At 40.4% G+C, this 12752-nt stretch overlaps 1 protein-coding gene across 5 annotated transcripts in view; it reads left to right on the forward strand.

Annotated features, from left to right (window-relative positions):
• The window catches only part of GIGYF2 (GRB10 interacting GYF protein 2), a 144508-nt gene extending 131974 nt beyond the window's left edge, over positions 1–12534 (forward strand). For all 5 annotated transcript variants that reach the window (XM_058533220.1, XM_058533223.1, XM_058533225.1 and 2 more), the window contains 6 exons: positions 1810–2022; positions 2153–2358; positions 3545–3699; positions 5255–5445; positions 7568–7715; positions 11482–12534. In XM_058533220.1, the coding sequence (XP_058389203.1) occupies positions 1810–2022; positions 2153–2358; positions 3545–3699; positions 5255–5445; positions 7568–7715; positions 11482–11549 (981 nt within the window). In that variant the 3' untranslated portion in view covers positions 11550–12534. The remainder of the gene's footprint in view (positions 1–1809; positions 2023–2152; positions 2359–3544; positions 3700–5254; positions 5446–7567; positions 7716–11481) is intronic.
• The last annotated feature ends 218 nt before the right edge of the window (positions 12535–12752 follow it).

A 12752-nucleotide genomic window follows, 5' to 3' on the forward strand; every position in this document is an offset into this window, starting at 1 on the left:
GTTCCCCCATATTTTAATACCTATAGTTGTATTCTCTTGTGCTGGGTCAGCTTCCCCATAGATTAATCCGTCAGTCTGGCTCAGCCTCTGTAAAGAGAAAGTTTTAGCTTTCTGCTGGGGAGAGGGAGAGAGAGCTCCCCAACTACATCAGTTAGGGGAGGGAGTCTGGGGTCTTACTGCTGCTTTTTACAGACTTTCAGCCAGTCTGCTGTTTGAGGTACCCAAACCTCTAATTAGGAATTAGAGGAATTAGAGCTTTCTGTATGAATTGGCCTGTTTCTGAGCTTCTTTTACTTAGGTTTCAACTTACTGGGTTTGTTACATTGGCTATCGTTATTTGTCTGCTTTCCAGCTTTTAAAATCTATTCTATTCTCTTTGTCCTTATGGGTTTATGCTTTTTAAAAATATATAGGTTTTCTGTCATTTTGGTAGGGCTTTAGGAAGTAAACGTATGTATTTCATTTCTATGTTTAAGCAAAAACCCTACTTAATTTTTTATTTTATTGAGGTCATAATAGTTTATAATATTGTGAAATTTCAGTTGTACATTATTTGTCAGTCACCATATATATGTGCCCCTTTACCCCTTATGCCCACTCTCCAACCCCCTTGCCTCTGGTAACCACTAATCTGATCTCTTTGTCCATGTATTTGTTTATCTTCCACATATGAGTGAAATTATACGGCCTTTGTCTCTCTCTCTAGCTTATTTCACCTAACATAGTACCCTCAGATTCCATCCATGTCATTGCAAATGGGACGATTTTGTCTTTTTTTTTTTTTATGGCTGAGTAGTATTCCATTGTATATATATGTCCTCTACTTTATCCATTCATTGGTCGATGGGCACTTGCGTTGCTTCCATGTCTTGGCTATTGTGAATAATGCTGCAGTGAACATAGGGGTGTGTAAGTCTCTCTGAGTTGTTGATTTCAGGTTCTTTGGATAAATACCCAGTACTGGAACAGCTGGGTCATATGATATTTCTATTTTTAATTTTTTGAGAAATCTCCATACTGATTTCCATAGTGGCTGCACCAGTTTGCATTCCCACCAGCAGTGTATGAGGGTTCCCTTTTCTCCACTTCCTCTGCAACATTTGTTATTTCTCATGTTTTTAATAATAGCCATTCCGACAGGTGTGAGGTGATATCTCATTGTGGTTTTAATTTGCATTTCCCTAATGATTAGTGATGTTGAGCATCTTTTCTTGTGCCTGTTGGCCATCTGTATGCTCTCTTTGGAAAAATGTCTTTTCATATCCTCTACCCATATTTTGATTGGGTTGTTTGTTTTTTTGTTGTTGAGTTCTTTATATATTTTGGAGATTAACCCCTTGTTGGATATATGATTTGCAAATATTTTCTCCCAGTTGTTGGGTTGTCTTTTTGTTTTGTTTCTGGTTTCCTTTGCCTTCCAGAAGCTCTTTAGTCTGATGTAGTCCCATTTGTTTATTTTTCCTTTTTCTTTCCCTTGCCTGAGTAGACATGGTATTCGAAAAGATCCTTCCAAGACTGATGTCAAAGAGTGTTCTGCCTGTATTTTCTTCTAGGAGTTTTATGGTTTCAGGTCTTACATTCAAGTCTTTAATCCCCTACTTAATTTTTAAAAAGTATTTCTGCATTTGATCTTTTTATTCCCCTCTTAGGTAACTCTGGCAGTTTACATCTTTATTTGCAGCAAAAGAGTTAACCCTGTCAAGTGTTTAATTTTACATAGCTACTATGTATTTGCATTGCATTTAGTATACTGGATATTTGTAACTGTAAAACTAGAATCCTGAGCTAGCTTCTATTTTTGTGCAACAGCAAAGGCGCCAGCAGAGGGAATTGATGAAAGCTCTCCAGCAGCAGCAGCAGCAGCAGCAGAAACTCTCAGGTTGGGGGAATGTCAGCAAACCCGCAGGTACCACCAAGTCTCTTCTGGAGATACAACAGGAAGAAGCCAGGCAAATGCAGAAGCAGCAGCAACAGCAGCAGCAGCAGCAGCACCAGCAACCAAACAGAGCCCGGAATAATACGGTGGGTACATTTTTCTTAAGCAATCATTGTATGGACTAGTGTTATAAGTTATCTTTTCTGACTATTGTGGACTCTCTTTTTATCTTTTAATATTGTTAACCATAATCATTTGTCTCTTTTTCTTTAACAGCATTCCAACCTGCACACCAGCATTGGGAATTCTGTTTGGGGCTCTATAAACACTGGTCCCCCTAACCAGTGGGCATCTGACCTAGTCAGTAGTATCTGGAGTAATGCTGACACCAAAAACTCCAACATGGGATTCTGGGATGATGCAGTGAAAGAGGTGGGACCCAGGAATTCAACAAATAAAAATAAAAACAACGCCAGTCTCAGGTAGGGCTCAAAATGATTAAATCTATGCTCCTTGGTGGGTTGGGGGAAGGGGGCATGTGAGGAATGGGATATTGGGTGGACAGGGAAAGGTATTTAGTTTTTATTTATTTTCATCTGTGTATAAGCACATGAGGTCATAGTTTAGTGATTGCTTTCTTCCACCTGGAAAAACATCTGTATTATTACGAGGGGCTCTTTCTACTGCCGGGCACTTAGTCCATTGCCTGTCATGTGGTAACCACTTAATAAATATTAGGAATGGTATATTTTTGTTGTTGTTGTTGAACATTTCTCTAAAGTATTCTCTAGACCTTAGCGTTTTTTTCCTAATTTATATTTTTAAGTTACTTACATTGTGAGTATTATAGACACCTCTGTAATGGACTTAAACGTATTTATTTTTATGATAAATTAGTCACATTTCACTTTCATCTTTCTTTCCTCAGTATATAGTGCTGTTGAATGAGCGTGGGTTTTAGTGTTAAATATGTGAACTAAAATCCCAGCACTACAACTTATTAGCTGTGTGACCTTGGGCAAAAGGGAAACTTTTTGAGCCTCAGTTCCCTCATCTGTAAAATGAAGATAATAATAACAACTTCATGGGTTTAGTTGTAGAGATTAAATGAATTCATGAATACACGTGAAGTAATTAATAAAGTGCCTGGCACATAGTAACTACTTAATAAATGGTAGTGTTGTCAGATTGTTTCTTCTTGATTGAGGGCCTAATACCTTATGAGTAGGACCCTAAGTATCTGTCAGTGTATTGAGCATCTTTGCCAAGCACTGTGCTCTAGGCCTTTGCATATAGTATCTTTATTCCTTATGATAACTCAAAGAAGTATCAGTACCATTTTACAGATGAGGAAACTGAGGCTTAGTAAAATTAAAAAATGTACTGAAGGACAGATAGGAAGAGTTGTGTCATTTCCCTGAAAAATAGCCCTATATTCACAAACTAGAATGTATTAGTTAAGGACAGATTTTTAAGAGGATATTGGGTAACCCCCTCACGTGAAATCCAAATATTTGAATTTTTCTTTTTTTTCATTTTTGGAGCCAAGCATTGGATTAATGGACAGCCATCCAGTGTTGCCAAGACATTATCTGTTTATGGTGTTGTAGTATAATCATATAGTAACAGTTTCTGGGAATATAATATCGCCCTATTGTTTTGCTTTAGTAAATCTGTAGGTGTGTCTAACCGGCAGAATAAGAAAGTAGAAGAAGAAGAAAAGTTGCTGAAGCTCTTTCAGGGAGTAAATAAAGCCCAAGATGGATTTACCCAGTGGTGTGAACAGATGCTTCATGCCCTTAATACGGCAAATAACTTGGATGGTAAGAACTGGGGAGGGAAACCCAGTGTGTGGAATGGCAGAGCAGGACCCAAAGAGAAGTTGGCAAACGGGAATCATGGGCCAAAACTCAGGAGGTGAAATCTCATGGAGGTCACGTCCTGCACCTACTGTGAGAACTTGACTCTTTAATAGTATTGTGTATAGTGCGACTTATGAGAAGAGTCCTGTAGTACTCTGCTCAAATGGGTTATCAGTGGTTGCCAAAAACTAAATGCTGTCTCAAGCTGTCCTAAGATTTACAGGACAGAGGAGGTCGTAGTTCCATGCTGCTCACTTTATGGGGGACATTGCCATCCAGACCAAGTCCAAAGGAAGGTGACTGACGGTGGGAACAAAGGTCAAACTGGGCAAGAGAAGGTTGAGGTGATGTGAGGTCTTTCCCTTCCTGCCTTTGAGAGCAGGGGATGGGAATCATGTGACAGAGCAAGTAGACTTATTTTATGTGGGATAAAACTAGGACCAGTGTGTGGAAGTGAAAAAGTTTCAGCACAATTTGAAGAAAAACTTGCTCATTGTTAGCTGTTCACAAAGAGAAATTTCTGCTTAGATGGAAGTGAGTCCCTCCCTCAGCCCCAGATGTTTGAACAGAGATAGGTCAGCTTGGTGTAGGAGGGGTTCCCATACTGATAGGCTGTGTTGAACTAGTCCACCTTGGATGTCTCGTCTAAAACCAAGGATCTTTTAAAAACAGAGCAGTAAAAGAATTGAAGGGTTCCCTTGCAGCAATGTAACAATATCTAATGGTCTGAAAGAGCCAGAGAAACCAAGAGTAAATAATAGTAATGGCTGCCATCCATTAAGCACCTACCATGTGCTAGGCACTTTCTAGGGGTTAACATATGTTATCCCAGTTTTCTGTTTTGCAGCAATTTTGTAAGATACCTTTACAATATAAGTGATATTATCCCCATTTTATGAATTAGGAAACGGAGGCTCAGAATGGTTAAGTAACTCATCAAGGTCACACAGCCAGCAAATTTCAGAGTCAGGTTTTAAACCCATGTCTGTCTAACTCTGGTACTTGTGCTTTTCTCCTACGCCACACTGCTTGCATGTTCCATTTGATTTCTCTCTCAAGATGTGATGTCTCAGTGAAGTGAAAGGAGGGTATGGCTGTATCTTTAGTATCTGTCCTGGTGCCTGGCACACATCATAGCACTTAATAAATATTGATTGTATTTAAGAAAAGAAAGAATGAATCCCCAAATAGCTTAGTCTTAGGCAAGCAATTGTTTCAACTAGTGTAACGTTTAGTTTCTACTGACATAACGTTTAGTGAAACTAAACATGCATGATCGATCTATCTTTGACTCTATGCTGTTTCAGATAATTTTGGGCATTGCAATGATAGTGGATTTTTTTTTCCATTTCTACAGAGTAGATTAAAAAATATTTAACATAATAACTGCATACTTTTCAAGTTTCTGTCATTAACATCTGTATTAGGTGTGACAATATATTAAAAACTAAAACTGATTTTTTGTATGTGATATTTCATTGTTACTCTTTATATCTTCTCCCCTCTCATGTTGCAGTTCCCACATTTGTTTCTTTCCTGAAAGAAGTAGAATCTCCTTATGAGGTCCATGATTATATTAGGGCCTATTTAGGAGATACCTCAGAGGCCAAGGAGTTTGCCAAGCAGTTCCTCGAGCGCCGTGCCAAACAGAAAGCCAACCAGCGGCAGCAGCAACAGCAGCAGCAGCCGCCGCCGCCGCCGCAGCAGGTATGAGGCAGCAGAGTGAGTGCGGTGCACCTGTCAGTGAGTGTAATACCTTGAAGTGTAGAGCAACCAGAGAAATGAAAAGCCAAGCAAAGATACCATTTTTGTACATCAAATGACCAAAGCTTTTTAAAATGTGGTAGACTTGATATTTTCAAATTATATGTCCAGAGACTTTTGTGTATTTCTCAAATAGCAGATATAACCATTCATTCTCTGTTAGGCACACCAGCCTCATTTTTCTTGGTTCACATATGTGCCTCAGTCAAATTGCAAATTCCAGCTTGTCACAGACCCATAAACTTGGTTTTGAATAGTTAAAACCTACAGATGTTAAATCTCCAGTGCTCAGGATCCACTGTACCCAGTACTGCAGCATGCCAGACATTTTATACGTTGTCGATGAGGATGTGAAAGGTACAGTCACTTCTGCTTATTTGCAGTGATGTCCTGTAAGGTCACTGCCAACACTGAATTAGCAAATACTGAACTGTTGCTCCTAGGTGAAATGCAGGAGTAGGTTTCTGCGAACCTCTGGTCACATTTTTGTCAGCTGCTCAGTATGTAACCTTGTTTTGTGTGTGTTTCTGTTTAAAGATGTCTTATTTAATATATTATTGATTCCTTAACATTGAACTCACTGCCAACTGCACTGTAACTCATGCTCAGATGAAGCTTATCTAACACACACCTCTCGTCCATAAGGCATGTCACAGCCACCTTGCATTTAGAAATGGTATACAGAACTTAACACTTGGGGGCCATTTTAAACAGTGAAATCACCAATAAAAAGCAGAAAAATGTGAACAACATGGCACTACATAGACTGAGAAAGGTGCTGGTCTACAGGATGAGAGCTGAGACAAGGAGGCAGAGTGCTGCCCTTTTCTACCTCCAGTGGGAACGTGTGACTTGGGCAACTCAGATTTTTCACTGCTGTGTACATGTGCTTGTCCAGAATGACCACAGAAGCACTGCAAATGCAAGTATTGATTTTGGTGTTACAAATAAATTATAGTGAGTAAGCAAATCACAAATAGGGAATTCGTGAATAGTGAGGATTGGTTGTACAAGTTTTCCGAAAGACGAGTTGGCAAGCCTCATGGAGAGGCTTAAGAATATTCATATCCTTTAATCCTGTAATTCCGCTGCTAGAGATAATGTGTGTTATAGGTCACTTCTGGGGATATGTAAGATACAGTGAAGTACAGGGCATTTAAAATCCATTTGGGTAGGTGGGCTCATAGGGATCAACTGAAGGAAAGTGAAAGATGTAAACATGAACAGCACTAGGAAAAATATTTTAAGGAATCAAAAGAGAAGATGTTGTATAGCAATACAGAAGGCTGTTCCCTTTGTGAAATGACCGCCTCTGTGTGCTAGAATAGGAAGGTGGAGGCCCAGCACACACGGCCAGGCTTGTCCTCCCACAGTGCTCCCTCCACTCCTCCCTCCCCGCTACTACACTACCCATGCCGTAAACTGGTTCAGTCAGTCTCATCCCAGTTCACAGTGAATTGCTCTCATAAGAGCAACAAGGAAGTGTGAATGGCTGGTAGGCTATTTCATAGTTTAACTAGTTGGTGGAAAGTGTATGGATAATACTTTGAGACCAGCTTCCTTCTGGGATTGCCAATAGGAATAAAGTACATGACATGAACTTTGTTTGGTAGCACGCTGCCAGCTGGTCTGTAGCCTGTCCTCTCTGTCCTGGGGCCCAGAGAACACAAGAACCTTCCGCTTTGGGTGGGTGAGAGGTGTAAGTTGCCAGAGTGCAGAGGTCTGTTCGTGATTATTTGCTGTATATTTATTTTTCTAGTAGATGATACAGACTCCATGCATAACCAAGAGGTTTTGGGAGCCGTGTTCTCACAGCAGGGTGGACACCTGGAGCTACCAGGACAGGCCTTGTGGAGGCACAGAGCTTAAATGGGATGTCTGAATCTAAATGAAGGGAAAGGGTGGCTCAGTGCACTGCTCTTGACTTCATTATTACCTTAATCCATGATAGACTTTCTGTTTTTAAACTTATTCTTGGTAAGGTGAGGGGAAATCAACCATTTTCTTAGGGTGGGCCACGCCTGCATCCACTGTGTGACCGCAGTTGTGCCATCTTGTTTCACAGGACTCTGTGTGGGGGATGAACCACAGTGCACTCCATTCAGTGTTTCAGACCAATCAAAGCAACAACCAACAATCCAATTTTGAGGCTGTACAAAGTGGCAAGAAGAAGAAAAAGCAGAAGATGGTCCGAGCAGATCCCAGTTTATTAGGTGAGCTCAGGCCTAAAATCTCAGCTGGGTGTTGGGGAGTGCATGTTACAGCAGTTAACATATGTGAGTCCCATGTTGGAATGTTTGTTCATGAAGAGAACTACTCCTTATCAAAATTAATTTTTTTTAACCTGTTCAAAATAAGTAGTATTTACTGGGCATCTCAGTGCAAGAGCTGTGTCTCATGTGCTATATAGCATGTAAGAAAAGTAATAACTTATATTGTATGGTCCTCTAAACTTTAAAGCCTTGTTTCATATTTAATATGAATTTCCCTAGAAGGCCTTTCAATTTAGTTGGAAAATAATGCTAATGGAGAACAAAAAAAGTTGTTTAAAAATGTAAATGCTGATGTATGTGGAAGCAGACCATAAATCCAATCAAGTGTTCAAAGAAAAGAACCAATATTTATTGATACCTACTATATATATATCATAGGAGTCTCAGAATTACTCTGCATGATGAGGTGATGTTCCAGTTTTACCAATGAGTAAACCAAGGCCTAAGAGAATTTAGAACACAGCTAGCTATTCAGCACTGGGGCTGGGATTTCAGAGCAGGCCTGTTTTCTTTCCACTCTTCTCTGCTACTCACAGCTATTCTTGTCTAGCATTGAGGACCAGTGTCTTCATACAAGGCAGCTTCATGGAAAAGGTGACAACTGAATTGGGGCTTTAAAAGACTGGCAGGAAGGATAGGGAGTGGTGTTTCTGGAATAAACAGCATAGACAAAGCTGATGAGCTGCCTATGTTTCTTAAATTGGCCCGAAAACCTACAGACAATGATACAATTAAAATTATTCTCTATGTATGAACTTAGAGTAGGCTCTTATAAAACCATCCTGTCTGGAATAGAATGATTATATTGGCAAAAATGGCAAGTTGGGATGTTGGCCAAGTTAGGAGGCTGTAGTATAGACCAAATGAAAGATACTGGTGGCCTCGAATAGGTTTTTGTTATTGGAGATGGAGAGGAGTTAGATAGATTTCAGAAATTTAGGGGATAGAATTGACTGGACAAGGAGAATGGAAAGGTTTGGGCAGCAGGATGGATAGTGTTGCCATTTGCTAAAATGATAAACACTGTCAAGTGGAGCAGGCTTATGGGGAGATGGTACAGTGATAAGTGTTGGGTGAAATGACTGTGGAACATCAAATGGAGATGCCCGCATGAGAGAGCTGATAGCATAGCAAAGGTGGATTGTAACCCTACTCTACCCTTGGTAGAATCTGTACTTTCCTTCAGAGGTTTTCTGCCCTGGAGGAAACCAAATGTCAATAGAGAAACCTGACCTTGAGGATTGCCCTTTGGAACGGTGCCTGAAAGCCAGCTTTGAGAACATAGACATCTGGTGAAATTCTGTTTTCTTCTCGAAAGTTTGTGTTAAGGATAGATGGAATTGTCCAAAATTTTTACCCGGTTTTGACAGAAATAGATGAATATAGATTTGAAAGTGTTCTTTAAATTCTGGTTGTGTGGGTTCTAGGTGAGAATCCTTGCTGTTTAGTGGTGGCACTTGAGGGCAAGCTCTCGGGGAAAAGGTTCCTCTGAAAGTGAGGTAAAGCTCTTTGGGTTAAATATTCAATCTGACCCATCTCCTATTACAGACTCAAGACAAAAAGAGACTCCAAATCCCCCTTCAGGGGGTGAGAGAGAGTCATTCTAGGAATAGAGTCTGAGTAGTCTGAATATCTTGAAGGGGAAGAAAAACAGTTAAATACAAGGGAAGTGTAAAACTGTTCAACAAAGTATTGAGGCAGCTCACTTGAGTGAGCTCTTGCTTGGACCATGTTATGAAAATTTCTGCTCTTATCTACTCATTTTCATTTACTATTATTTTTTAATTGATATATGCCTTATTGATTTACAGATTGAGAAAAATTAATAAGTATCCATCACTCACAGTTCCCCATGCACAGAATGAGAAAACAGGTTCTAATTTGATCCAAAAGTTTACATTGAAAAAGTAGTCATTGATCAAAAGAGAACTTTACTTCTAAAACAAACTGTCAGGGAGCCCAGCCTCATTTTAATAATCATATCCTCCATTGTACTCTTGTGTCTCCCTCTAGTTTTTAGAGCTACCAGGTGCCATTGTGAATGAGCATCCTGTACTTGGATATGATAAATATACACACACAATATCATTTTTCCCCAGTCATACTTTCCTTTTAAGAACAGTCTCTCAAACCTTAAAGAAATCATGTGAGTGACAGAGTCTGTTGTTCTGAACCTAAGAGAACATAGTCTTTAGAGCCAGGCAGACTGGGCTTAAATCCTCATGTATTTTGCCGTGGGTTTCATGGTATCCCAGAGCTTTTTCCCTCTGTCATCTGGGGAGGAGAAGGGCCCACCTTACTGAATTTTTATGACCGGTTGGTGAGACCATGTCTGCTAAGAGCCTAGGAATTGACATGTTATAGCAATGAATAAGTAACTTTTTCTTTGGTCCCAGGCTTCTTCGCCCTTCCTGTCTTTACATGGTTAAAATTAATTTAGTTTGTGTTTTTGTTTCGTTTCCACTTTATTGCATGTAGCTCATTGTTTGTATCACATTTCATCTGTTCTTGAGATAAATGTGAAGTCAAAGAACAACCTGCTTCAGAGTCGAGTGACAGCTCATTTCATAGGCTGTTTGGTCTCAGGGTTGTAGACTCACCTAATTAAATCGTTATTTTAAAATATGAACACTAAGCCTTTCATTATTTTCAGTGAAAAAAGTCTTGCAGGTTATGGGAGCACAGTGGATGGCTCGAGCTCCTGGTGGGGTTTGGAGTCCTGGCCTCTCCCAGTATCAGGCCTCCCAGCAGCTTGTACCACAGCTCGCTTGGCTAATAAATAGGCATGTTTATGTTTTCAGATCTTGATATTTTTGAGTCAAGATTGTAATATAGTTAAGCTGTTTTTATTATGTAAGGCATTTTTGTTTGTTATTAGTACATTTAAAATATGTACTTGTTTGAAAACTTGAACATTAAAGAACAAAAAGGAGGGGTCAGAAAACTTAAATAATATTCACAGAACTGCTTTTAGACTGGAGAGCATCGCCTGTGTACTTTTTGATATTCAAATAGCGGCTGAAACAGCTTGGGATGTCATTTAGAGTGGATGAGCTGAGAGCATTTTGAGAGTCACTCGTTCCAAAGAGGGCCTGTTAATAATACTTTTTATCCATCTCTGATTATGGAGTTTATTGAAAACTTTGATTGTTGCCTGCAGTGGCCGTGCTCCTATTGCTTTTTTAAACCAGAGTCTGTTTTTCAGGTCTACTTACAATAGATTGAGTTGAATAAAGTCCTTTCATCTTTTTGTGCTGTCTCCTCTGCGATAGGACATCTGAGGGCTCTAAGGGTCTTGTAGGAGGTCTTCCCTTCCTTTCCCTACCCCCGAAGAGTAAAAGCTCTTGGCCAGAAGTTTGACAAAGGTTTCGACCCATGGCGGGGAGGAGTATTCCCATTAGTGAGTGTGAAGGCAGTGGTTTGCAGTTCCTTTTAAGCAGTGATGCTGGTTTTTTTTTTTTTTTTTTTTTTTCCCTTCTCCATAGTTAAATTATACCAGAACCCTAAGAAATAAAATAAAAACAAAGAATCTCTCATTGGAAGGGCAGAAAACCACTGCTGTGCCCTTTATCTTTCTTCCTTCTCTCTCCCTTGAGTATCCCTATGGTATGCTCGAAAACAAGAGACTCATATTCCAGCCCACTGCCTGGACTTGGAGCCACATGGTATCTGGGTGTGGGCACTCATCGCCAATGTTTTCCTGCAGGATTTTCAGTCAATGCTTCATCGGAGCGACTCAATATGGGTGAAATCGAGACTCTGGATGACTACTGAGCACCTGCCCGTGGACTGGCCTTCCCTCTCCTCTCTGCTGACCATGGATTCTCCACCTTTGGACACACTTACTCACCATTTACTCTTTATCACCACAACAAATCACAGAACCGATCATCTCAGGCTTTTTCTTCCAGCCCTTGGTGTCTAAGATTCTTTAAACCATTTTTGTTGGTGAGCATCTCAGACTGTAGATAAGTGGACTGGACCCTGTGTCTCGGGGGTGGCAGCTGGGCTCACTCCCCAGCAAGGCTGATTGTGGGCAGCGCATGTTTACTGTGCCGTGATTTCATCTGCTGTCTCCCAGAAAGTGTGTTGGGATCTGCCAATAGCAGTTTACTTTCTCTTGTCACTTTTTTCCCTCTATTTTGTTTTTCTTCTTCTTCTTTTTATCTCCCCCTCCCTACCCCCCATAAGGGCATGGGGTCTAACTGGTGCAATCGTGAAGAGAGTTAATGGTAACAGACATTGGCCAACAACAAAATGCCCTTGGACTGTGACTTGAGTGTCTGACAGAGACAGTCAGAGCTTTCCCAGTCTGAAGGTTGCATTGCCACTGCTAACTTTGGGATTGCATCAAAGAGACCCTGAGTGGGGTGGAGTTTAGATTGGATTGGTTTGATGTTGCACACCCCTCGCCTGTTCTTTCTGAGCATCCTTTCGGAGAAAGGATTCATGTTTTTCTTCATTAGATAGTGACTTTCAAGCAAGCTGACTTCTCCCCTGGCATACTCCAAACTGATTGGACAAAAGAAACCTGTGGCCTGGGAGAGGAACTTATTCTTAATTTTTCTTTCTTACAAAAACTGATTTTTCCCATAAATGTTTTTACTTCAGAGGACTAGGACCAGTTTGTTTTGGGCCTTTCTGCTGAAAATTTGTCTCGTTTAAGAGGCAGCTAGGATCTTTACCATATGTATGAATTTGTATAATTTCATTTTGGATAGGGATAAACTTTTGCTCCTGATAAAAGCCTGGAATTTCATCTGATTCCTCAGAGCATTGCGTGTGTGTCTTGCTGTGGCCCCGAAATGGTTTTGTTTAAAGATTCTGGATGGCAAGTTGCTTGTCTTTTCTGAAAAGAGAACATACAAAAGCTGACCATCTTTAAGACCTTCATCCGTGGAAACCACTATACAGGAGAATGCAGTGGGATGGAGGGGATGGGAGAGAACGGGCGAGAGAAGACTGATTCTGGCTTCT

The sequence above is a fragment of the Diceros bicornis genome, chromosome 37 (genome assembly GCF_020826845.1).
Source record: "Diceros bicornis minor isolate mBicDic1 chromosome 37, mDicBic1.mat.cur, whole genome shotgun sequence".
Classification (NCBI taxonomy): domain Eukaryota; kingdom Metazoa; phylum Chordata; class Mammalia; order Perissodactyla; family Rhinocerotidae; genus Diceros; species Diceros bicornis.